At 55.2% G+C, this 26447-nt stretch overlaps 1 protein-coding gene across 6 annotated transcripts in view; it reads right to left on the bottom strand.

The window, feature by feature from the left end:
• The window catches only part of LOC106863975 (protocadherin alpha-C1), a 134480-nt gene that overhangs the window by 102777 nt on the left and 5256 nt on the right, over window positions 1-26447 (bottom strand). For 2 of the 6 annotated variants that reach the window (XM_088173878.1, XM_088173879.1), the window contains exon 1: window positions 22240-24747. The exons of 1 other annotated variant lie outside the window; for it this stretch is intronic. In XM_088173878.1, the coding sequence (XP_088030004.1) occupies window positions 22240-24732 (2493 nt within the window). In that variant the 5' untranslated portion in view covers window positions 24733-24747. Of the gene's footprint in view, window positions 1-2721; window positions 5246-9334; window positions 11843-15623; window positions 18132-22239; window positions 24748-26447 lie in introns of those variants that run through there. 3 more of the 6 variants (XM_088173881.1, XM_088173880.1, XM_088173883.1) reach the window with 3 other exon arrangements.

Raw genomic sequence — 26447 nt, 5'->3', positions numbered from 1 at the left:
AGGGGGGGAATTGGTTCTGAAACATATTTTTTTAATGTTATCAGAGATTTCTGGGAATGATGAATAGGGGAAAATGACCCATTTTCTGAAAAAGCCTCTAAATCACAAAACAGAGCACAATGCGTTTCATGCACTTTCATTACCTGCAAAGTAGAAGAGACCCTGCAAATCTAAGGACATTCTCTCAGCGTCGACATCAGCTTAGAAGACTGGAAAATCCATCCCTCATACTGATGGTCAACTGCCGGAAACTCTACAACCTGACAGCTTACAAAATTCAGCAGTCTGCATTTCATTCACTGTCACCAACACATGGCCAATGCAAAAGAAGAAAACAATAAAAAAGATCGAAGTTTTTGGTAAAAGGAAAGATGAAAACTAGAAGATCCCATTCCACCATATCAAATTCACAGGACTGGCAACTTCTTGATTATGGATAGAAATTTTTCCACTCCCTATCCAGACAAGAGCAGACATGTAAACAAGGAGAGCTTCAGAGAAGGCTGACCAAACAAGACTGATATTTGGAAAAGCTGCTGTTCCAACAACACCGTATTTTCAAAAGCATGTGCTCTGAGTTGTGTATGGACGAAGTCTCCACATCCGGCAGGAAGGCCATGGAGAATACCAAGGATACACAGGACTTCAGAAGGACCTGAGAAGATTCCAAGCAAGCAACCTCGAGGGACAGGTGTCTTCACAAGGTTTTCCAGTGGAATCCTCTATCCCAAGCTCTGGGAAATGAATCTCCAGCTGAGCAGCTGGAGCTTTCTTCCCCAGTGACAGTGCTTATGCTACACAGCATCTCCATCTCCTCAGTAAAGAAACTTCTCCACTCAAAGTCACTCTCCCTATGATGGCGGGCCCAAGCAATACTCCATGCCACTCTGAGGATTGCAGCTGCAGCAGCCAAACTGCCCCACCACAACAGCTCGGCCCAACAATAAAACACACTCTGAGCACGATCCAGGCCTTCACACATCCCCATTTTCCCTCACAACTGGCACAAAGAACTTACGAAGGGATGCAAAACCACAGAATGTGCAGCAGGCTCTGTCAAACTCACACTAAATGTTCTATGCTTTTTCAGCAATCTCAGGTGGAACTGATGTCTTCTCACCACAGAACCACACGTGAGAGGTGACACCTCTGATCCGGGTCCAAATTAATTTGGTTTTGAGAGAAACACACCAAATGCTCAGTATCAATTGAGACACAATATCAGCTGTGAAGGAGAATTTCTATGATAAGATCGGAGCTGGGGTGGACTGCAAGATTTGGTGTGGTTGTGCAGGTATCAGGGTTGAGCATGACAAGAGGACCTTCCACTTCTATCGAGGTTGATCCAGTAAGAGATGGAGAAATATGACACACACAGATTATACCCTCCCCATCATCACATCCTCTTGCAAATCCCACTTGACAAGGGAAAGGAACCGTCATCTCAAAACTGAGACACAGACGTGCATAGACATGCACCCCTACACAGGAACTCCAGCAAGCTGAAATCCTACCCTCCCACAATGCCTTTCTCAAAATAAGGGGAAAGTGCTTCATCCAACAATATTCACCATTCAGTTTCCTCTTACCAACACATTTTGTAGAGTAATGAAGTATCAGCACTAATTACTTACTTTGGAGGGAGATCTTCATCACCTCAAAGGACTTTGCGGCCATTTCAATATCACACAGGATCTCAAGAGCTACTTCCACAAAGCCTGCAACTCCAGAACTTTAGAGCCTTGCAAGGGATCCCAGGCAGAAGCACTCTGTGCCCATCCTGACTCTCAGTGTTCTCTAGGTATACTTCATCCACCATAGGTATCCTTCATTCAGGAGTTCTCAAGACAACCACATCAGCACTCATTCTTCTCTTAAGACATGGCCCATGACCTTCCCAATGAATCCCACCTTCCATAGGCAACTCTTTCCTCTGCCCAATGTCAGCTTAAATAAAAAAGATCTGTGCCATACTCTGCCAGGCCACGATCACTTTAATAAACTTGCTACACTTTCCTTCTTGTAAACGAAGGGAAAAAAGTACAAGGGAAAAGACGACAGTAAAAGTCCATACTGCCTTTCCCACTTTCTTAATCAGTCAGATGGTAGAAACTAAATATAGAATTGTTGGTTCCCTAGGCAACCAAAAATTTGAAGTACCGGTTGTAATCTTGTGTCACATCACTTGCAAGGAAAATTAAAGTGGAAAGTTTTAAATACTAATCCAGAGTTAATACAAACATGGTCAGAAGTCAGCAAAGGCATTAAGTCAAGACAAAGTGATTGGAAGTCTGTTACCACCACAACGTGTTTTATATTCCTGCACCAAGCTCACATTGCAACACTACATGAAATTAAGCAAAAAAAAAAATGCCCGCAGAGCTGTAAACCCAGGGCAAATCTTACTGAAGCAGGCAGTGATTTCATTCTAGGGTACAACTCCTACCTAGCATAAAAACACTCAGCTGTGCATGGTGAGAGCTCGGCGGTACCATAATATCCTCTTGCGACTCTCGCACACCAACAGATTGCAAAATCCGGGAAGGACACGGCGGTAGATGGAAATGTCCCATTATTATTCTTAAGCACCCGCTGATGTCAGACTGCCGGGGAAGATCACCGCTACAAAGAGGATCTACCCAGAGAGCGGGACAGAATGAGCAGACGAAAAAGAAAGTGGCGGAGGAGAGAGGGAGTGTTAAGCAAGGCAGTGGCACTGACCGTGTCGAGGAGAGCGGACGGCTCCGGCTGCGTGTCCTTGGCCGCGGGGCCGGGCGGCGGAGGAGGAGGGAAGTTGGGGCTGAAAACCATGAGGTCGCTCTTGGCCGCGCCGTCCGCCACGCACAGGCTGCGGCTGTGGCGCTGCGAGTACGACCAGCTGCCCACTTCGCTGGCGCACACCAGCGTCGTGGGCCCGGGCCCCGACAGCACGGCCGCCCGCGGCGCCCAGCGCGACGCCCCGTACAGCACCAGCGCCAGCAGGAACACGCTCGACACGGCGCAGATCGCCACCACCAGCCACACGTTCGTCGCCGCGCTCGCCGCACCCGCGCCGACATCCACGCCCACCGACGACCGCGACCCTGACGACGACGATGACGATCCCGCGGCCAGCGCCGCCTCGGCCGCCTCGAGCAGCGACACGCTGAGCGTGGCCGTGGCCGAGCGCGCCGGCTCGCCGTGGTCGCGCACGACGATCAGCAGCCTGTGGCGAGGGCCGTCCGCCTCGTCCAGCGGCCGCGCCGTGCTCACCTCGCCGCTGTAGAGCCCCACGCGGAACGGGCCCTTGCCCCGCGGCTCCCACAGCTCGTAGCGCAGCCACGCGTTGTAGCCCGAGTCGGCGTCCACGGCGCGGATCTTCGCCACCACCTGGCCCGCCGGCGCCCCCCACGCCGCCCACGCCCACAGCGTGCCCGACACCGACTCCGAACCCGGCACCGACGACAACGACGACGCCTCGGCCCCCACGCCGCCCGCCTCCGGCGCCGAGCCCGCGGGCGGCAGCAGCGCCGGCGCGTTGTCGTTCTCGTCCAGCACGAAGAGCTGCACCGTGGCGTTGCCGCACAGCGGCGGCTCGCCCGCGTCCACCGCGCGCACCTCGAACTGCAGCACCTGCAGCTCCTCGTAGTCCAAGGGCTGCAGCGCCCACAGCCGCCCGCTCTCCGCGTCCACCGACACGTAGCTCGACGCCGCACGCCACCCGCTCGAACCCGCGGCCCCGCCGCCCGCGCCCACGCCGCCCTCCCACACCGAGTAGCTCACGCGCCCGTTGCCCCCCTCGTCCGGGTCCCGCGCCCACAGCCGCGCCAGCTCCGCGCCCGCCAAGTTGTTCTCCCGCGCCAGCACCGTGTACACGGCCTGCGCGAACGCGGGCGCGTTGTCGTTCACGTCCGACACCGGCACCCGCAGACCGCGCCTGGCGCGCAGCGCCGGCGCCCCGCCGTCCTCCGCACGCACCTCCACCTCGTACTCCGACACCCGCTCCCGGTCCAGTGCCTCGCGCAGCACCAGCGAGTACGAGCCCGCGAACGTCGCCTCCAGACCGAACGGCGACGCCGGCCACACCCAGCACCGCACGCGCCCGTTCGCCCCTGAGTCTCGGTCCGACACGCTCAGCAGGGCCACCACCGTCCCCACCGACGCATCCTCCGACACCGGCACCGACAGCGACGTCACCCACACCTCGGGCGCGTTGTCGTTCACGTCCACCACCTCCAGCACCACCTTGCAGTGACCAGAAAGCGGCGGCGTCCCTTTGTCTGTCGCGTCCACTTGCAGGCGATAGAGACTAACATCCTCAAAGTCTAAATCACTCGTAAGACGGATCTCTCCGCTGTTTCTGTCGATTCCGAAAACATCTCTTCCATCATGTGGAGAAAGGATCTGGAGCGAGTAGTAGATATTACTGTTCGAACCGTCATCCAAATCAGTGGCATTCACTTTGATCACCAAAGTGCCTCGTTCTGCATTTTCTGGCACCTGCATTTTGTACACTGACTGGTTGAACTGGGGAATGTTGTCGTTCACATCTAGCACCGAGATCACCAGCTCCATTGTCCCCGTCAGAGACGGCCGGCCCCCATCACTCGCCGTAAGCAGCAATCGGTGCACAGGAATCGTCTCGCGGTCCAGACTTTTCCTAAGCACGAGGAATAGGGACTCACTGTCTTCCTCGGTTTTTTGGAAATCCAGAGAGAAGAGCTCGCTGTAGCTGAGTGTGTAGGAGAGCTGCGCGTTCGCTCCGATATCCGCATCCGACGCGCCCTCCAGCGGGAAACGAGACCCTGGAGGGGAGTTCTCCGATAAACTGAGGTTTTTTCGGGCGGCGGGGAAGATGGGCGCATTGTCGTTGATGTCGGTGACCTCCAGCTGCACATGGAAGACGCGCAGCGGCCGATCCAGCAGCACCTCCAGGCGCAGCGCGCACGGCGAGCTCTTGCCGCACAGCTCCTCCCGGTCGAGCCGCGAGCTCACCAGCAGCGCGCCGCTCGCCCCGCTCACCTCCACGCTCGCCCGCCGGCCCTGCGCCACCAGCCGCAGACGCCGCGCCTCCGCCTCGCCCGCCTCCAGGCCCAGGTCCTGCGCCAGACGGCCCACCACCGTGCCGGCCTTGGCTTCCTCCGGCACCGAGTACCGCACCTGCCCGCCCGCCAGCGCCCAGGCCGCCTGCAGCACCAGCACCCGCACCGCCGCACAACAACGCTCCTCCATCCCTGCCGCTGCTCTCGCCGCCCTTGTAGCTCTGCCTCTGCCTGCCGGCCCCGCCACGGGCCCCGCACGGCTCCCCGCCGCCGCCCGGACGCACCGGCTCTGCTGCCCGGCCCGCGCCGCCCCCCCGCGCTCACAGCCGGGCTCTCCGCCGCACCGGGGCGGAGCCGCCCACACGCCGTTCCTGAGCCTGCAGCGACACCGTGCGCTGCTCCGCCGCCTCACACGCTCCGAGACAGTGCCTGCCCCGCCGCCTCGCGGATGGCAATCTCGTCTGCCTTTCCGCCTTACGGTGCTCTTCTTTCTTTTACTTCTTTTTCCTTATCGCCTACTAATTCCTTGTTCAGATTTCTTTCGTTCTTTTTCTCGTCTGAATTTTTTTCCATGTATTTCTTCTTTCCTTCCGTTTTCTCTCTTGGATACTTTTTGATTTTCCCTTCTCTTTTCTGCCTCTTTCCCTCTTTGTACTTCGTGCTCTCTCATAATTCCCTGTCTTTTTTCTTCCCTTTCCTTTCTTTTCCCACCCTTCTCTCGTCTCTACCCTCGCTGGCAGGTCTCCAGTCGCCTCCAGTGCCCATCCTGAGACCATCAAATCGGAGTCATCAGCAATCGTAATTATGCACCATCAGCTCCAGATCGCGCTGCTCTCACCAGCAGTGAGGATGTCAGCGACCAACTCCGTTCAGCGTCTAGAGAAAATCTCGGTGGGTGCTGGTCCTTTACAGTGTCTTCTGTTCTTTCTTGCTTGCTCGCTTGGTTTGGACTTGCATGGATTCCTTCCTTTCTTTTAAATCTTCATCTCCTTATGCTGATCTCTTTACCTCTTCCCCTTTCTTTCTTTTATCTTTTCTCGTTCTCCTTCCCTGTATCTTCTCTTTCCTGCTCTTTTTACTTCACTTCCTCTTCATTTCCATCCTTGTCTCTCCATTCTTATTTTCTATCTGTATCAAAAGACTTTCCAAATGTTTACAGCTTACATGCAATGAAGGATGTAAACACCTTTTCCAAAGAGCTCTCATTCCGGTTTCGTTCGATTCCTCAATTGCCTTTTTTTTTTTTTTTTTTTTTTTCCCATCAGTGTTCTACCGACTGGAACAGAATCCCAAACCCCAGCTACCGCGATATCGAATTTAAAAGTGCACCACCTATTACAAAAAACTCAAGGGAATTTCTCATTTGGGAACTCAAAGCCATCACAGCACAGCATACCAATCATCCAAAAATGCTGCAAAAACTCCAGGCAACCACAGCGCCCGAGCACTTCACATATGCCTCATATATTCTTCCAATATAATCAGGGGTTACTCCTTATGACTCATGTTCCACCTGCACTGCCAAATAAAAGCCACAAGTGTGACACCACGGCATTGTCACTGAGAAAATCTGCTGTATACCAAACACATCTAATTCAAGAAAGGCATTGATGTCATTTCTCCATCTCTTCTTGCTTCCTTCCACGTGTTCACCCTGTGCAAGGAAGCAACAGGAAAGGAACGAGAGCAGGCAGTGCAGCTCTTAACCTACAGGCATTTCAATCCAGGCAATATTCAGTCGATCCAATATCAAGATACCACAGCTGAACAGGAACCAACGCACACCTGTCTCTCACACACAGCCTCTTCAGATACAAGCAACTCACCTGCAGCATCACTGGCGTCATCTTCCAAAAAAGAAACCTTTTCAGAACAGGAGAATGGATTTTAAGGGACATGGTGCCCTGATGATATGAGTAATTTTGCAACATACTGGACAGGAAAAAAATTACTTACATTCACCAAGAGCTTTGAAAAACAGTGACGATGAGTAATACTTCCTTTTGCACTTCTATCATTGGGGAAGCTGGAGGGACACCTGAAAGTTTGTGATAAATTCTCAAATGCAGCCTCAGCTCGAGAGAGGGGAAAAACTTTCCCCAAGACCAATGGATTACTGTCTAAATATCTGCCACCTGACAGCTGCCAATATTTCACCATCTGCATCTCATCCGCTGTTACACATTGCCCATGTCAGAGAAGAAAAAAGAGTGCGTGTTCTCCCTGAGACAAGAGAAGAAACCAAAGCAACGTGTCTCACTGTAATTAAAATGCCAGCTTTGACCACACCTTGAATACAGAGATCACATCTTGCCCTCCCTAGTAACACCAAGATCAGAGAAATTACTCGGGCAACATTCTGAGAAGGCTGGCACAATCACAAATTTCAAAAAGTTTTTGTTTGTCCAACGACATCCAACAACAAAGACAAGTAATGAAAGACATGTATTGCAGGTACCTTTACAAGCAGTAACATCACATAAAACAACAGAGCTCAAGGATGCCCTGGACGTCCTAAGAAGATCCCAGAAGAGCAGCGGTGTGTGCTGGACTCTTTCTCAGTATTTTTCATTGGCATCCTCTATGCTGCGACATGGGAAATGAGAACTCTACACCTAAGCAAACATTCTCCATTTCATCCACAATGACACCGACCACGTTCTACTCAACATCTCCTTGCCCCTGAGGCAACACTCTTCCCCACTCAAACTGCCCCTCCCCATCGTACAGGTCCAGGCCCTTCTTGATGCCATTCCAACAATCATCAACAAAATATCAAACATTTCTCAACTACAGCAACGTGTCCGATCTGTAAATCACACTCTGCATAGGATCTAGGCCTTGGACCACGTCACCTTCCCTCATGATCACCACAAAGAGCACGTAAAACTCCTCAAAACTACAAGGCCTTCAACAGGCTCCTCCCACCTGCATGAACTTCACCAAGAACACTTTGCTTCTTTGTAGCAATCTCACATGGAGATAGAACAGACCTGAATATTAGCATTCTTAGAGACTCTGTGACCACAACATGGTTGGAATCGGCATACGTGGATTTTGCTCTTCAAGACAACCACGCTAAATAACGTAGCACAAGTGCTCCAGCAACTGCAACACAGAGAATTTGTACTGCAGAAACCTTGAGCTGTGATGCTCTGCACGGTTTGCCCTGTACCTGCACGCCAGTACAAGCCATGTGTGACAACAGGACACACCATCTCCACCAGGTTCAAGTGCACAAAAAGGGGAACTCGAGTGCCCAAAGACGACACTCACCACCTCATTACATGCACTGAGATAAGAACAAAAATGCTGATAAGCACAACACCATAATGGATTCTATTGACTGTGTAGGAGAAATTGGCTGCGGTTTTGTTGGTAGCGGTTATTCTCTGAATTGTTTCTTTGCTTTCTAAGAGGCTATTTCTACGCTTTTGACACGGTGCTTCTATTGATATGCATTTCATACAACATCCAGAGACTACGCGGTATTTCATACTAGTTCTCTGGTCAGGAAAGTGCATTCACAACCCGAGGAACAAGGGAGCAAGGGAAAGAAAATTCCAGTTTCTAACACCTGCCATTGGAGAACACTCCTCAATCAGAAGATAATAAGACCAAGCAGAGTAACAAGATCCTTGGGACTAGATCATAAGAAATCCTCACCACACCTTCCCATTTCATAATGACTTTAGCGTTAGAATAATTTTTACCAGTTTATCCTTCCAGTGACTGACAAAACGATCAAGTCCAAATTTTCACATTGCATCAAATTCTTAGAGAGTAGAATCAAAGAGGCAGAAGTCAATTCTCGTTAGAAAACAAAATCTAAACACAAGGCTGTCCACTAACGCCTGGCAACTGTGAACACCACAGCCTGCATGCCTTTCCACTCATGAAATGAGGTCCAGTGCAAACGCTACCCACAAGAGAGCATGCAATATTCTGCAAAGCAGGCACTTCGGGACACCTCTTATCGCAAGGGACAATGATTTCACTCTGCGCGAGATACCATAGCCAGAACAGAAAACCACAACTACGGACAATACCAGCTGCGGAGAGCGCTAATGCCTTTGTTTCCACTCCACCACCTTCATCACCTCAGTACACGAGCAGGAGCACGGTGGTTCCAGGAACCGATGCAGAGATAGAATTCACATGTTTAAGCACTCCACAAATATCGATCGTCCCTTGCCCGGGGGGATAGACCCAGGCATCAAACCACAACTGCAAAAGGGGGCGGGAGGGGCTGGGCAGAGAGGGGAGAAAGGTGTTAGTGAAGGGACAAATGAGAGCAAGGGAGGGCCACTGACCGTGTCGAGGAGAGAGGACGGCTCCGGCTGCGTGTCCTTGGCCGCGGGGCCGGGCGGCGGAGGAGGAGGGAAGTTGGGGCTGAAAACCATGAGGTCGCTCTTGGCCGCGCCGTCCGCCACGCACAGGCTGCGGCTGTGGCGCTGCGAGTACGACCAGCTGCCCACTTCGCTGGCGCACACCAGCGTCGTGGGCCCGGGCCCCGACAGCACGGCCGCCCGCGGCGCCCAGCGCGACGCCCCGTACAGCACCAGCGCCAGCAGGAACACGCTCGACACGGCGCAGATCGCCACCACCAGCCACACGTTCGTCGCCGCGCTCGCCGCACCCGCGCCGACATCCACGCCCACTGACGACCGCGAACCTGACGACGACGACGACGACGATCCCGCGGCCAGCGCCGCCTCGGCCGCCTCGAGCAGCGACACGCTGAGCGTGGCCGTGGCCGAGCGCGCCGGCTCGCCGTGGTCGCGCACGACGATCAGCAGCCTGTGGCGAGGGCCGTCCGCCTCGTCCAGCGGCCGCGCCGTGCTCACCTCGCCGCTGTAGAGCCCCACGCGGAACGGGCCCTTGCCCCGCGGCTCCCACAGCTCGTAGCGCAGCCACGCGTTGTAGCCCGAGTCGGCGTCCACGGCGCGGATCTTCGCCACCACCTGGCCCGCCGGCGCCCCCCACGCCGCCCACGCCCACAGCGTGCCCGACACCGACTCCGAACCCGGCACCGACGACAACGACGACGCCTCGGCCGCCACGGCGCCCGCCTCCGGCGCCGAGCCCGCGGGCGGCAGCAGCGCCGGCGCGTTGTCGTTCTCGTCCAGCACGAAGAGCTGCACCGTGGCGTTGCCGCACAGCGGCGGCTCGCCCGCGTCCACCGCGCGCACCTCGAACTGCAGCACCTGCAGCTCCTCGTAGTCCAAGGGCTGCAGCGCCCACAGCCGCCCGCTCTCCGCGTCCACCGACACGTAGCTCGACGCCGCACGCCACCCGCTCGAAGCCGCGGCCCCGCCGCCCGCGCCCACGCCGCCCTCCCACACCGAGTAGCTCACGCGCCCGTTGCCCCCCTCGTCCGGGTCCCGCGCCCACAGCCGCGCCAGCTCCGCGCCCGCCAAGTTGTTCTCCCGCGCCAGCACCGTGTACACGGCCTGCGCGAACGCGGGCGCGTTGTCGTTCACGTCCGACACCGGCACCCGCAGACCGCGCCTGGCGCGCAGCGCCGGCGCCCCGCCGTCCTCCGCACGCACCTCCACCTCGTACTCCGACACCCGCTCCCGGTCCAGCGCCTCGCGCAGCACCAGCGAGTACGAGCCCGCGAACGTCGCCTCCAGACCGAACGGCGACGCCGGCCACACCCAGCACCGCACGCGCCCGTTCGCCCCCGAGTCTCGGTCCGACACGCTCAGCAGGGCCACCACCGTCCCCACCGACGCGTCCTCCGACACCGGCACCGACAGCGACGTCACCCACACCTCCGGAGCGTTGTCGTTCACGTCCAGCACCTCCAACACCACCTTGCAGTGACCCGAAAGCGGCGGCGTCCCCTTATCTTGCGCTTCGATTTGGATCTCAAATGAACGAATGTCTTCATAGTCTACAGTACCCGCAAGATGAATTTCACCCGTCCTTCCATTTAAAAGGAAAATGTTTATCCCATTTTCAGGAAAAATATTGCTCACGCTAAATGTCACTTCACCATTGCTCCCTAAATCGGCATCCGTGGCATTCACCCGCGTCAACAGCGTCCCCACCGCAGCATTCTCTGGTAGCTGCACTTTATACAACGACTGGTTGAACTGGGGCGCGTTGTCGTTCGCATCCACCACCAAGATCACCAGCTCCATAGTGCCTGTCAGAGACGGCCGACCCCCGTCACTCGCCGTCAGCACCAATCGGTGCACAGGAATCGTCTCACGGTCCAGAGATTTCGTGAGCACCAGGAATAAGGATTCTCGGTATTCCTCATTTCGGTGCAAATCCAGAGAAAAATGCTCGCTGGGGCTGAGTGTGTAGGAGAGCTGCGCGTTCGCGCCGATATCCGCATCCGACGCGCCCTCCAGCGGGAAACGAGACCCCGGCAACGATGATTCCGCGATGCTGAGGTTTTTTCGGGCGGCGGGGAAGATGGGGGCATTGTCGTTGATATCGGTGACCTCCAGCTGCACATGGAAGACGCGCAGCGGCCGATCCAGCAGCACCTCCAGGCGCAGCGCGCACGGCGAGCTCTTGCCGCACAGCTCCTCCCGGTCGAGCCGCGAGCTCACCAGCAGCGCGCCGCTCGCCCCGCTCACCTCCACGCTCGCCCGCCGGCCCTGCGCCACCAGCCGCAGACGCCGCGCCTCCGCCTCGCCCGCCTCCAGGCCCAGGTCCTGCGCCAGACGGCCCACCACCGTGCCGGCCTTGGCTTCCTCCGGCACCGAGTACCGCACCTGCCCGCCCGCCAGCGCCCAGGCCGCCTGCAGCACCAGCACCCGCACCGCCGCACAACAACGCTCCTCCATCCCTGCCGCTGCTCTCGCCGCCCTTGTAGCTCTGCCTGTGCCTCTGCCTGCCGGCCCCGCCACGGGCCCCGCACGGCTCCCTGCCGCCGCCCGGACGCACCGGCTCTGCTGCCCGGCCCGCGCCGCCCCCCCGCGCTCACAGCCGGGCTCTCCGCCGCACCGGGGCGGAGCCGCCCACACGCCGTTCCTGAGCCTGCAGCGACACCGTGCGCTGCTCCGCCGCCCTACACATTTAGCAATAGCGGCCGCGCATTCGACCCGCGGCGAGCATCTCTTCCAGGCGTGTCTTCCGATATTGCTTGTCTTTCATTTCATTTTATTTTTTTGCTTTTTTTTCTTTTCTTCCCTCCTTCGTCCTCCTGGTAACTCACACGTCGCTTCCAGCGCCCAACTGCAGAGAAAACAAGTCGGACCCTCCAACACTTCCTCTGTTGCATCAGCGGCGGACCGCGGAGTGTTCTAATCGAGGCGGAGACAGCTGGGAACCAGCTTCGCCCAGCGATTAGAGGTAAGGTCAATGAGCAGTTTTCATCTCCTTTGCTGTTCCTTTCTTCCTTCTCTTTGTCATTTTTCATCCTTAGTTACCTCCTTGTGTCATTACTTTATCGCATTTTTTGTTTTCTTTCTCTTCTCTCAGTCCTTCGATGTTCTCCTTTCTTGCCCTCCTCCCTTTCTGTGCACAGCGATAGCGTCCGTGACATGCCAGTAAATTCGTCCGTCCTTCCTTCCTTCCTTCCTTCCTTCCTTCCTTCCTTCCTTCCTTCCTTCCTTCCTTCCTTCCTTTTCTCCTTTTCATCCTTTCTGTGCACATAGCATCATATGGCAGAGAAGAGCTCTCCTACAGAAGAACAGAACCCACGGTAATCAAGCCCCGAGACACTTGCACATATGTGCATACTACAAAAAGCTCAAATTCTCCAAGAATACTGAAAAAGCAACCACACCTTCCACGTACTCTTCTTATATCTCAATGAAGAGTTTTCTTGTGCCTCATCTTCCACTTGTACAATCAATGCAAAGCTCTTGCTTTCCCTTTCACGCAGGCATGCACTGTCACAACAACACACCGAGAACCTCGGTATCCAGCGACAGAAGTCCCCACCAAACGCCTCGGCTTCATCAGCGTGAACAACCTGACATGCAGCCAGACTGAAACCATGAAGATAACACCACGGCATTTTCACTAAGAACATCCCCTTAACTCCCAACACAGCAACTCCACGAAACGCATTGTGGTTCTTCCTCCATCCCTGCTGGGAGCCACACAATCGGGATGTGCCTGGAAGCAGCAGGAAAAGAACAAACACAGACAGCGGTGCTGTGCTCATCCAGGAGTCAGTATTTGGTCAACCCAACATAAAGATACCACAACTGAAAAGAAGTAGAACTACATCTATCCCTCAGATTCATCCACTTTATGTGCAAGTGACTTACCTGTAGCATCACTGATTAGTTCTTCTTCAGAAAATGAAATATTTTGAGAACACGAGTATTCATTGTAAATTACATTTTCAGTTAACATGATCCGTTTTTCTGGGCAAGTTGGACAGAAACAAAAGTTTCTGCTTATTCCGCAGAAACTGGACACTGCAAAGTGTCTCTTATGCACTTCTATCACAGGAGAAGCAAAGAAGAACGCTTGAAAGCTAAGGACAATCTCTCAAAGTGAAACTTAGAAGAGCAAAGTAGACATCCCCCACACTGCTAGGAAATGGCTCAAGTACCTGACACTTGACAGCTGTCAAAATTCAGCAGTCTGCACCTTATCCACTCTTCCAACACCATGTATATGTGAGAGAAATAAAACAAAACACAAGGATCGGCAGGGTTGGAGAAAGGAGAGAGAAAAATTCCTGATGATCCCATGCTCCCCTTTCTTTCCCTTCCCAGGGCAGAGGTAACCAAGGAGGGGTTCAGAGGTGGTTCAGCAGCATCATCCAAATTTCCAAAAGCTTCTATTTGTGCAACAACATTCCAAATCAACAGCAATTAATTGAAGCCGAGCATGGCAGATATGTCCCAAACAGCAATGCCACGAAGAACAACAGCACCATAAGATATGCAGAACTTCTGGAGCTCCTGACAGCATCCCAGGCAAGCAGCATTGGGTGCTGGGACAGTTCCAAAGTTTTCTACAGAAATCCTGTCTCTCATGCCGTGGGAATTGAAATCTCCATATCTAAAGAAATGTTCTCGACTTTTTCCCCAGTGATGCAGACCATATCCTACTCAGGATCTTCATTCCCATCAGTCCAGACTGTCCTCTACTTATGGCCACTCTCCCTGTGATGCATTTTCATATCCCACTCAGCGCCACTTGCAGGACCACTGCCAGAATATTCAGACACTGCTCCACCTTAATATCATGCTCCAGCTGTAAACCCCACTCTGACCATGACCCAGGCCTTTGCATATCCTCGTCTTCCCTCATGATCAGCACTAGGAGTTTACAGAGGCCTGCACAGACACCCACTGTCTAGTAAACAGACTTCCTAGATTTTGGAACTTCACCCAAAGTATTTTTTTGCCCTTTCAGCAAACTCATATGGAAATACAACCGAGTTGTACATTCGAGTTCTTCGAGATTCTGTGATTAGAGCTGTGAGCTCCGATCCCTGTCAACATGGATTTATTATTCAAGGGAACCAAACTAAATTGCCTATACACAACAGCAACAATGATATCAAATAGCTGGGAGAAATTTTACCATAGAACACCAAGGCTGTGCTGCTGTGCAGGGTTTGACATGCACGTACACATATCCCAACACCATGACAACAAAACAATATCCCACCACTAATGTGGCCATCGTTGCAGCTTAAAACTAGGGAAAGATACCTGGGGATATTGAGTCCCAGGGGCAGGAGACGGAATTAGCAGCATTTAATCACCAACAGTTGGACTGGGGCTTTCTGGCCTCTCCTGAACCCTTAGTAGGCTTTTGAAACAATGTGGCACTCCATGGAAATTTTGCAATACCATCAAACAGGCCAGTGCTTTTCAAGTTACTTCTCCGGCCAGCAACACAATTCCTCAACCAAGGGAACATGGGCAGAAGAAAAATAAAGTGCCCCTTTCTAACATTTAGCTCGAGGCACACTCTTTTCACCTTTGTAACAGTTTCCCGCAGGGCATATTCCTCTGCCCGAAACTTTATGATATAAAGCAAAGCAAGAAGACACCTCAAAAAATGACGCGAGCGGAAGTTCCCACTGCCTTCCCTACTTTCTTAACGACTCTGTTGAAGAAACCAAAAGGGGAATTTTTCCTTTAAATTCTAGTTGTCATCTTGCATCAAATCCCTTGCAGAGGGAAAAGAAGGGAGAAAGATTTCGAAAATTAAACAGTCTAACACTTACAAGGTCGGCAGATAAAAAGGGAAAAAAGTGGTGCATGGTACCTGGGGGACATTAATCACCATAGATTGAGTGTCCTTGCAACCAGTCAATCAAGCTCGGGTGGAAACGCTACACACGAGAAACCAAAAATTTTATCCGCAAAACTGACATCTCCTGACATCTCTTATGGCTATGAAAATTATTTCATTCCAAGGGAGAACCACACACACAGAACAGCAAAACCAGCTAGGCACCCTAACTAATCCGAGAGCCCAGACTACAGTAATTTCCCACCCACAGCAGGTACAAACGAACCGTTGATATTCTTAAGCACCCGTCAAGCATTCATCACTCTCGGGCCGCGGTAACCGAGCGCGGATTTCCATAGAGACTGCACGGCCGGAAGGACAAAAGACTTAAGAACGGGTGAAAGAAGAGAGTAAGGCAGCGCCACTGACCGTGTCGAGGAGAGCGGACGGCTCCGGCTGCGTGTCCTTGGCCGCGGGGCCGGGCGGCGGTGGAGGAGGAGGGAAGTTGGGGCTGAAAACCATGAGGTCGCTCTTGGCCGCGCCGTCGGCCACGCACAGGCTGCGGCTGTGGCGCTGCGAGTACGACCAGCTGCCCACTTCGCTGGCGCACACCAGCGTCGTGGGCCCGGGTCCTGACAGCACGGCCGCCCGCGGCGCCCAGCGCGACGCCCCGTACAGCACCAGCGCCAGCAGGAACACGCTCGACACGGCGCAGATCGCCACCACCAGCCACACGTTCGTCGCCGCGCTCGCCGCACCCGCGCCGATATCCACGCCCACCGACGACCGCGACAATGACGACGACGACGATCCAGCGGCCAGCGCCGCCTCGGCCGCCTCGAGCAGCGACACGCTGAGCGTGGCCGTGGCCGAGCGCGCCGGCTCGCCGTGGTCGCGCACGACGATCAGCAGCCTGTGGCGAGGGCCGTCCGCCTCGTCCAGCGGCCGCGCCGTGCTCACCTCGCCGCTGTAGAGCCCCACGCGGAACGGGCCCTTGCCCCGCGGCTCCCACAGCTCGTAGCGCAGCCACGCGTTGTAGCCCGAGTCGGCGTCCACGGCGCGGATCTTCGCCACCACCTGGCCCGCCGGCGCCCCCCACGCCGCCCACGCCCACAGCGTGCCCGACACCGACTCCGAACCCGGCACCGACGACAACGACGACGCCTCGGCCGCCGCGCCGCCCGCCTCCGGCGCCGAGCCCGCGGGCGGCAGCAGCGCCGGCGCGTTGTCGTTCTCGTCCAGCACGAAGAGCTGCACCGTGGCGTTGCCGCACAGCGGCGGCTCGCCCGCGTCCACCGCGCGCACCTCGAACTGCAGCACCTGCAGCTCCTCGTAGTCCAAGGGCTGCAGCGCCCACAGCCGCCCGCTCTCCGCGTCCACCGACACGTAGCTCGACGCCGCACGCCACCCGCTCGAACCCGCGGCCCCGCCGCCCGCGCCCACGCCGCCCTCCCACACCGAGTAGCTCACGCGCCCGTTGCCCGCCTCGTCCGGGTCCCGCGCCCACAGCCGCGCCAGCTCCGCGCCCGCCAAGTTGTTCTCCCGCGCCAGCACCGTGTACACGGCCTGCGCGAACGCGGGCGCGTTGTCGTTCACGTCCGACACCGGCACCCGCAGACCGCGCCTGGCGCGCAACGCCGGCGCCCCGCCGTCCTCCGCACGCACCTCCACCTCGTACTCCGACACCCGCTCCCGGTCCAGTGCCTCGCGCAGCACCAGCGAGTACGAGCCCGCGAACGTCGCCTCCAGACCGAACGGCGACGCCGGCCACACCCAGCACCGCACGCGCCCGTTCGCCCCCGAGTCTCGGTCCGACACGCTCAGCAGGGCCACCACCGTCCCCACCGACGCGTCCTCCGACACCGGCACCGATAGCGACGTCACCCACACCTCGGGCGCGTTGTCGTTCACGTCCAGCACGTCCAGCACCACCTTGCAGTGACCCGTAAGCGGCGGCGTCCCCTTATCTGCTCCTTTAATGTGTAATTCGTATAAAGTAACTGCCTCGAAATCCAGGGCGCCAGTCAGTCTGATCTCTCCACTATTTGCATCGATACTGAATAAATCTGCTGCTGAAGGGGGAACAACAGTATCAATTTCATATATTATGTCACCGTATATTCCTGTGTCGGAATCCGTGGCGTTCACCCGCGCTACAAGGGTCCCCTCTAATGCGTCTTCGGGCAAAACTACGCTATATACCGACTGGTTGAACTGCGGTGCGTTGTCGTTCACGTCTAGCACCGAGATCACCAGCTCCATGGTGCCAGACAAAGACGGCCGGCCCCCGTCAGTCGCAGTCAACACCAAGCGGTGCACGGGAATTGTCTCACGATCCAGAGATTTCGTGAGTATCAGAAACAAGGACTTAGTGCGAGCGTTACTGTTTTCTTCCTCGATTCTAAAATGCTCGCTGGGGCTGAGTGTGTAGGAGAGCTGCGCGTTCGCTCCGATATCCGCATCCGACGCGCCCTCCAGCGGGAAACGAGACCCCGGCAGAGTGGTGAATTCCGCGATGCTGAGGTTTTTTCGGGCGGAGGGGAAGATGGGGGCATTGTCGTTGATGTCGGTGACCTCCAGCTGCACATGGAAGACGCGCAGCGGCCGATCCAGCAGCACCTCCAGGCGCAGCGCGCACGGCGAGCTCTTGCCGCACAGCTCCTCCCGGTCGAGCCGCGAGCTCACCAGCAGCGCGCCGCTCGCCCCGCTCACCTCCACGCTCGCCCGCCGGCCCTGTGCCACCAGCCGCAGACGCCGCGCCTCCGCCTCGCCCGCCTCCAGGCCCAGGTCCTGCGCCAGACGGCCCACCACCGTGCCGGCCTTGGCTTCCTCCGGCACCGAGTACCGCACCTGCCCGCCCGCCAGCGCCCAGGCCGCCTGCAGCACCAGCACCCGCACCGCCGCACAACAACGCTCCTCCATCCCTGCCGCTGCTCTCGCCGCCCTTGTAGCTCTGCCTCTGCCTCTGCCTGCCGGCCCCGGCACGGGCCCCGCACGGCTCCCCGCCGCCGCCCGGACGCACCGGCTCTGCTGCCCGGCCCGCGCCGCCCCCCCGCGCTCACAGCCGGGCTCTCCGCCGCACCGGGGCGGAGCGCCCACACGCCGTTCCTGAGCCTGCAGCGACACCGTGCGCTGCTCCGCCGCCTCACACGCTCCGAGACAGTGCCTGCCCCGCCGCCTCGCGGATGGCAATCTCGTCTGCCTTTCCGCCTTACGGTGCTCTTCTTTCTTTTACTTCTTTTTCCTTATCGCCTACTAATTCCTTGTTCAGATTTCTTTCGTTCTTTTTCTCGTCTGAATGTTTTTCCATGTATTTCTTCTTTCCTTCCGTTTTCTCTCTTGGATACTTTTTGATTTTCCCTTCTCTTTTCTGCCTCTTTCCCTCTTTGTACTTCGTGCTCTCTCATAATTCCCTGTCTTCTTTCTTCCCTTTCCTTTCTTTTCCCACCCTTCTCTCGTCTCTACCCTCGCTGGCAGGTCTCCAGTCGCCTCCAGTGCCCATCCTGAGACCATCAAATCGGAGTCATCAGCAATCGTAATTATGCACCATCAGCTCCAGATCGCGCTGCTCTCACCAGCAGTGAGGATGTCAGCGACCAACTCCGTTCAGCGTCTAGAGAAAATCTCGGTGGGTGCTGGTCCTTTACAGTGTCTTCTGTTCTTTCTTGCTTGCTCGCTTGGTTTGGACTTGCATGGATTCCTTCCTTTCTTTTAAATCTTCATCTCCTTATGCTGATCTCTTTACCTCTTCCCCTTTCTTTCTTTTATCTTTTCTCGTTCTCCTTCCCTGTATCTTCTCTTTCCTGCTCTTTTTACTTCACTTCCTCTTCATTTCCATCCGTGTCTCTCCATTCTTATTTTCTATCTGTACCAAAAGACTTTCCAAATGTTTACAGCTTACATGCAATGAAGGATGTAAACACCTTTTCCAAAGAGCTCTCATTCCGGTTTCGTTCGATTCCTCAATTGCCTTTTTTTTTTTTTTTTTTTTTTTTTTTTTTTCCCATCAGTGTTCTACCGACTGGAACAGAATCCCAAACCCCAGCTACCGCGATATCGAATTTAAAAGTGCACCACATATTACAAAAAACTCAAGGGAATTTCTCATTTGGGAACTCAAAGCCATCACAGCACAGCATACCAATCATCCAAAAATGCTGCAAAAACTCCAGGCAACCACAGCGCCCGAGCACTTCACATATGCCTCATATATTCTTCCAATATAATCAGGGGTTACTCCTTATGACTCATGTTCCACCTGCACTGCCAACTAAAAGCCACAAGTGTGACACCACGGCATTGTCACTGAGAAAATCTGCTGTATGCCAAACACATCTAATTCAAGAAAGGCATTGATGTCATTTCTCCATCTCTTCTTGCTTCCTTCCACGTGTTCACCCTGTGCAAGGAAGCAACAGGAAAGGAACGAGAGCAGGCAGTGCAGCTCTTAACCTACAGGCATTTCAATCCAGGCAATATTCAGTCGATCCAATATCAAGATACCACAGCTGAACAGGAACCAACGCACACCTGTCTCTCACACACAGCCTCTTCAGGTACAAGCAACTCACCTGCAGCATCACTGGCGTCATCTTCCAAAAAAGAAACCTTTTCAGAACAGGAGAATGGATTTTAAGGAACATGGTCCCCTAATGATATGAGTAATTTTGCAACATACTGGACAGGAAAAAAAATTACTTACATTCACCAAGAGCTTTGAAAAACAGTGACGATGAGTAATACTTCCTTTTGCACTTCTATCATTGGGGAAGCTGGAGGGACACCTGAAAGTTTGTGATAAATTCTCAAATGCAGCCTCAGCTCGAGAGAGGGGGAAAACTTTCCCCAAGACCAATGGATTACTGTCTAAACATCTGCCACCTGACAGCTGCCAATATTTCACCATCTGCATCTCATCCGCTGTTACACATTGCCCATGTCAGAGAAGAAAAAAGAGTGCGTGTTCTCCCTGAGACAAGAGAAGAAACCAAAGCAACGTGTCTCACTGTAATTAAAATGCCAGCTTTGACCACACCTTGAATACAGAGATCACATCTTGCCCTCCCTAGTAACACCAAGATCAGAGAAATTACCCGGGCAACATTCTGAGAAGGCTGGCACAATCACAGATTTCAAAAAGCTTTTGTTTGTCCAACGACATCCCACAACAAAGACAAGTAGTAAAGGTACCTGCAATACATGTCTTTCATAAGCAGTAACATCACATAAAACAACAGAGCTCAAGGATGCCCTGGACGTCCTAAGAAGATCCCAGAAGAGCAGCGGTGTGTGCTGGACTCTTTCTCAGTATTTTTCATTGGCATCCTCTATGCTGCGACATGGGAAATGAGAACTCTACACCTAAGCAAACATTCTCCATTTCATCCACAATGACACCGACCACGTTCTACTCAACATCTCCTTGCCCCTGAGGCAACACTCTTCCCCACTCAAACCACCCCTCCCCATCGTACAGGTCCAGGCCCTTCTTGATGCTATTCCAACAATCATCACCAAAATAGCAAACATTTCTCAACTACAGCAAAGTGTCCGATCTGTAAATCACACTCTGCATAGGATCTAGGCCTTGGACCACGTCACCTTCCCTCATGATCACCACAAAGAGCACGTAAAACTCCTCAAAACTACAAGGTCTTCAACAGGCTCCTCCCACCTGCATGAACTTCACCAAGAACACTCTGCTTCTTTGTAGCAATCTCACATGGAAATAGAACAGACCTGAATATTAGCATTCTTAGAGACTCTGTGACCACAACATGGTTGGAATCGGCATACGTGGATTTTGCTCTTCAAGAGAACCACGCTAAATAACGTAGCACAAGTGCTCCAGCAAGTACAACACAGAGAATTTGTACTGCAGAAACTTTGAGCTGTGATGCTCTGCACGGTTTGCCCTGGCTTGTACTGGCGTGCAGGTACATGTGTGACAACAGGACACACCATCTCCACCAGGTTCAAGTGCACAAAAAGGGGAACTCGAGTGCCCAAAGACGACACTCACCACCTCATTACATGCACTGAGATAAGAACAAAAATGCTGATAAGCACAACACCATAATGGATTCTATTGACTGTGTAGGAGAAATTGGCTGCGGTTTTGTTGGTAGCGGTTATTCTCTGAATTGTTTCTTTACTTTCTAAGAGGCTATTTCTACGCTTTGACACGGTGCTTCTATTGATATGCATTTCATACAACATCCAGAGACTACGCGGTATTTCATACTAGTTTTCTGGTCAGGAAAGTGCATTCACAACCCGAGGAACAAGGGAGCAAGGGAAAGAAAATTCCAGTTTCTAACACCTGCCATTGGAGAACACTCCTCAATCAGAAGATAAGACCAAGCAGAGTAACAAGATCCTTGGGACTAGATCATAAGAAATCCTCACCACACCTTCCCATTTCATAATGACTTTAGCGTTAGAATAATTTTTACCAGTTTATCCTTCCAGTGACTGACAAAACGATCAAGTCCAAATTTTCACATTGCATCAAATTCTTAGAGAGTAGAATCAAAGAGGCAGAAGTCAATTCTCGTTAGAAAACAAAATCTAAACACAAGGCTGTCCACTAACGCCTGGCAACTGTGAACACCACAGCCTGCATGTCTTTCCACTCATGAAATGAGGTCCAGTGCAAACGCTACCCACCAGAGAGGATGCAACATTCTGCAAAGCAGGCACTTCGGGACACCTCTTATCGCAAGGGACAATGATTTCATTCTGCGCGAGATACCATAGCAAGAACAGAAAACCACAACTACGGACAATACCAGCTGCGGAGAGCGCTAATGCCTTTGTTTCCACTCCACCACCTTCATCACCTCAGTACACGAGCAGGAGCACGGAACCGATGCAGAGATAGAATTCACATGTTTAAGCACTCCACAAATATCGATCGTCCCTTGGCCGGGGGGATAGACCCCGGCAACAAACCACAACGGCAAAAGGGGGCGGGAGGGACTGGGCAGAGAGGGGAGAAAGGTGCTAGTGAAGGGACAAATGAGAGCAAGGGAGGGCCACTGACCGTATCGAGGAGAGCGGACGGCTCCGGCTGCGTGTCCTTGGCCGAGGGGCCGGGTGGTGGAGGAAGAGGGAAGTTGGGGCTGAAAACCATGAGGTCGCTCTTGGCCGCGCCGTCCGCCACGCACAGGCTGCGGCTGTGGCGCTGCGAGTACGACCAGCTGCCCACTTCGCTGGCGCACACCAGCGTCGTGGGCCCGGGCCCCGACAGCACGGCAGCCCGCGGCGCCCAGCGCGACGCCCCGTACAGCACCAGCGCCAGCAGGAACACGCTCGACACGGCGCAGATCGCCACCACCAGCCACACGTTCGTCGCCGCGCTCGCCGCACCCGCGCCGACATCCACGCCCACCGACGACCGCGACAATGACGACGATGACGACGATCCCGCGGCCAGCGCCGCCTCGGCCGCCTCGAGCAGCGACACGCTGAGCGTGGCCGTGGCCGAGCGCGCCGGCTCGCCGTGGTCGCGCACGACGATCAGCAGCCTGTGGCGAGGGCCGTCCGCCTCGTCCAGCGGCCGCGCCGTGCTCACCTCGCCGCTGTAGAGCCCCACGCGGAACGGGCCCTTGCCCCGCGGCTCCCACAGCTCGTAGCGCAGCCACGCGTTGTAGCCCGAGTCGGCGTCCACGGCGCGGATCTTCGCCACCACCTGGCCCGCCGGCGTCCCCCACGCCGCCCACGCCCACAGCGTGCCCGACACCGACTCCGAACCCGGCACCGACGACAACGACGACGCCTCGGCCGCCACGCCGCCCGCCTCCGGCGCCGAGCCCGCGGGCGGCAGCAGCGCCGGCGCGTTGTCGTTCTCGTCCAGCACGAAGAGCTGCACCGTGGCGTTGCCGCACAGCGGCGGCTCGCCCGCGTCCACCGCGCGCACCTCGAACTGCAGCACCTGCAGCTCCTCGTAGTCCAAGGGCTGCAGCGCCCACAGGCGCCCGCTCTCCGCGTCCACCGACACGTAGCTCGACGCCGCACGCCACCCGCTCGAACCCGCGGCCCCGCTGCCCGCGCCCACGCCGCCCTCCCACACCGAGTAGCTCACGCGCCCGTTGCCCGCCTCGTCCGGGTCCCGCGCCCACAGCCGCGCCAGCTCCGCGCCCGCCAAGTTGTTCTCCCGCGCCAGCACCGTGTACACGGCCTGCGCGAACGCGGGCGCGTTGTCGTTCACGTCCGACACCGGCACCCGCAGACCGCGCCTGGCGCGCAGCGCCGGCGCCCCGCCGTCCTCCGCACGCACCTCCACCTCGTACTCCGACACCCGCTCCCGGTCCAGCGCCTCGCGCAGCACCAGCGAGTACGAGCCCGCGAACGTCGCCTCCAGACCGAACGGCGACGCCGGCCACACCCAGCACCGCACGCGCCCGTTCGCCCCCGAGTCTCGGTCCGACACGCTCAGCAGGGCCACCACCGTCCCCACCGACGCGTCCTCCGACACCGGCACCGACAGCGACGTCACCCACACCTCGGGCGCGTTGTCGTTCACGTCCACCACCTCCAGCACCACCTTGCAGTGACCCGACAGCGACGGTGTTCCTTGATCTCTCGCTTCAATACGGAAATTGAATACACTGACTTCCTCGAAGTCCAGGGCTCCTGTGAGGTGAATCTCCCCGGTATTCGGATTGATGGAAATTACATCTTTTCCACTCGGCGGAATGAAGTTCGTCACGGCATAGCTTATTTCACTGTTAATTCCCTCGTCTGCATCAGTGGCATTCACCCGCGTCACCAGCGTCCCCACCGCAGCGTTCTCCGGCAGCTGCACTTTATACACTGACTGGTTGAACTGGGGCGCGTTGTCGTTCGCATCCACCACCGAGATCACCAACTCCATGGTGCCGGTCAGAGACGGCCGGCCCCCGTCACTCGCCGTCAGCACCAACCTGTGCACGGGAATCGTCTCCCTGTCCAGAGATTTCGTTAATACGAGTTCAGGTTCAATATTTCCATCATTCGATTTTTGTAAATCCACAGAAAAATGCTCGCTGGGGCTGAGTGTGTAGGACAGCTGCGCGTTCGCTCCGATATCCGCATCCGACGCGCCCTCCAGCGGGAAACGAGACCCGGGCAGTGTGTTGAATTCGGCAATGCTGAGATTTTTTCGGGCGGCGGGGAAAATGGGCGCATTGTCGTTGATGTCGGTGACCTCCAGCTGCACATGGAAGACGCGCAGCGGCCGATCCAGCAGCACCTCCAGGCGCAGCGCGCACGGCGAGCTCTTGCCGCACAGCTCCTCCCGGTCGAGCCGCGAGCTCACCAGCAGCGCGCCGCTCGCCCCGCTCACCTCCACGCTCGCCCGCCGGCCCTGCGCCACCAGCCGCAGCCGCCGCGCCTCCGCCTCGCCCGCCTCCAGGCCCAGGTCCTGCGCCAGACGGCCCACCACCGTGCCGGCCTTGGCTTCCTCCGGCACCGAGTACCGCACCTGCCCGCCCGCCAGCGCCCAGGCCGCCTGCAGCACCAGCACCCGCACCGCCGCACAACAACGCTCCTCCATCCCTGCCGCTGCTCTCGCCGCCCTTGTAGCTCTGCCTGCCGGCCCCGGCACGGGCCCCGCACGGCTCCCCGCCGCCGCCCGGACGCACCGGCTCTGCTGCCCGGCCCGCGCCGCCCCCCCGCGCTCACAGCCGGGCTCTCCGCCGCACCGGGGCGGAGCCGCCCACACGCCGTTCCTGAGCCTGCAGCGACACCGTGCGCTGCTCCGCCGCCTCACACGCTCCGCAATTTGCCCGCGCTGCTCACCCCACGGTCTGTATGTTTTCTGCCGCGTCCTGCTGTCGTGCTCTTCTTTCCTCTTATATCTTCCTCTTTCTTTGTAAATAACCATTCATTTCTATTTTCTTTCCATCCTTTTACATTTCTCTTGCTTCCTCCATTTTCTTCTTTTTGGTCATGTTTCGTTTTTCTTTCCTTATTTTCTTTGCACTCTTTTCTCTTTCTTCCTTCTCTCTCATCTTTTTCTTCCTTCTTACGCCACTCTTCCTTCTTTCCATTCCTTTCCCATCTCTTCCCACCCTCCTGTGTTCTTTAGCCGCACTGATCGTTCGTCAGTTTTCTCTGGCGCCGCCGAGACCATAAAATGCGGAACCATCAGCGCTAATTACGGAGTGTCATTGCTGGAGAGCTCTGCTACTCTAACCAAGGCTGTTAGGAACCAACTCCGCTCCATATCTACAGACGATATTGGTGCGTGCTGCTCAGCTCTGTTATCGTCTCTTTTACGTTTCCATTCTGTCCTTCATTTCTTTCTTTCATTCTGATTTTACTTTTATTTACCTGGGTTCATTATTGTCTTTACTACTACTATTATTATTATTATAATTATTGTGCTTATGCTATATCCATTTTCCCGTTTCCCTTCTCTTTCTTTTTTCTCTTTCCTCTTTCTATGTCTTTTCGTTCCTGCTCATCCCTGTCCTAGGTCTTTCCCCCCTCACCACACATTTCCATTTTGTCTATTCGGATGGGGGTTTTTCCCTCATTAAAATATTTTCCAAATCCTCGCAATGTAGTTTGGGAACATCTCTCTTTCTTCTACTTTTACCTTACTCCTTCATGTACCTCTTTGTTTGGTTGGGATTTGTTGGTTTTTTCAAACTTCTTTCTATATTCTCCCTCCTTTCTCTAGTCTCTTCTTCTCCTCCTGTCTCGTTGCCTCCCCTTCTACTTCCACACTTACATATTCTGGACATTCCTTCCTTGAACAAAATTTTTTTAAAATACTTTCAGCACATCTGTCATGAACCACAGGCATGCCCTTGGGCAAGAGTCTCATTTCTCTGCCCTACACCTCCTCTCCATGTGGAGAGGGAGAAACCTACTTGCTGTCCATGCACCTGCAACTTCCCGTCTCTCCAGGAAAATGGCCACAGTCTACAGACTCCAGTAATAACACAGCAAGGCACTCAGATGGCAAAGAACAGCTCTGCTACATCAAAAGACGTTCCACCATTCTCTGACACAGAAACTGAATTCACAGTTTTTGGGATATCTCTGGATAGAGGGGGTGAAAGAGTTCAAACAAACCAGGGAATTTGCCCATTCGGGAACTCAAACCCAGCATGATAACCTTCCTTAGAGACTTAGAAAAGCACTGGACAACCACAGCTCCTGAGGACTCGTCATGCATCTCAGTCCTTCCTGACTCACTCTCCACTGGCAAGTTCAAAGTTCTTCTCTTCCTTTCTGGCAGGCACTCACTGCCTAGACAAC

The sequence above is a fragment of the Sturnus vulgaris genome, chromosome 15 (assembly GCF_052056855.1).
Source record: "Sturnus vulgaris isolate bStuVul1 chromosome 15, bStuVul1.hap1, whole genome shotgun sequence".
In the NCBI taxonomy this organism is placed as follows: Eukaryota; Metazoa; Chordata; class Aves; order Passeriformes; family Sturnidae; genus Sturnus; species Sturnus vulgaris.
Note: the sequence above shows the minus strand (reverse complement) of the source record. Positions and strands in the feature narration are given on the sequence as shown.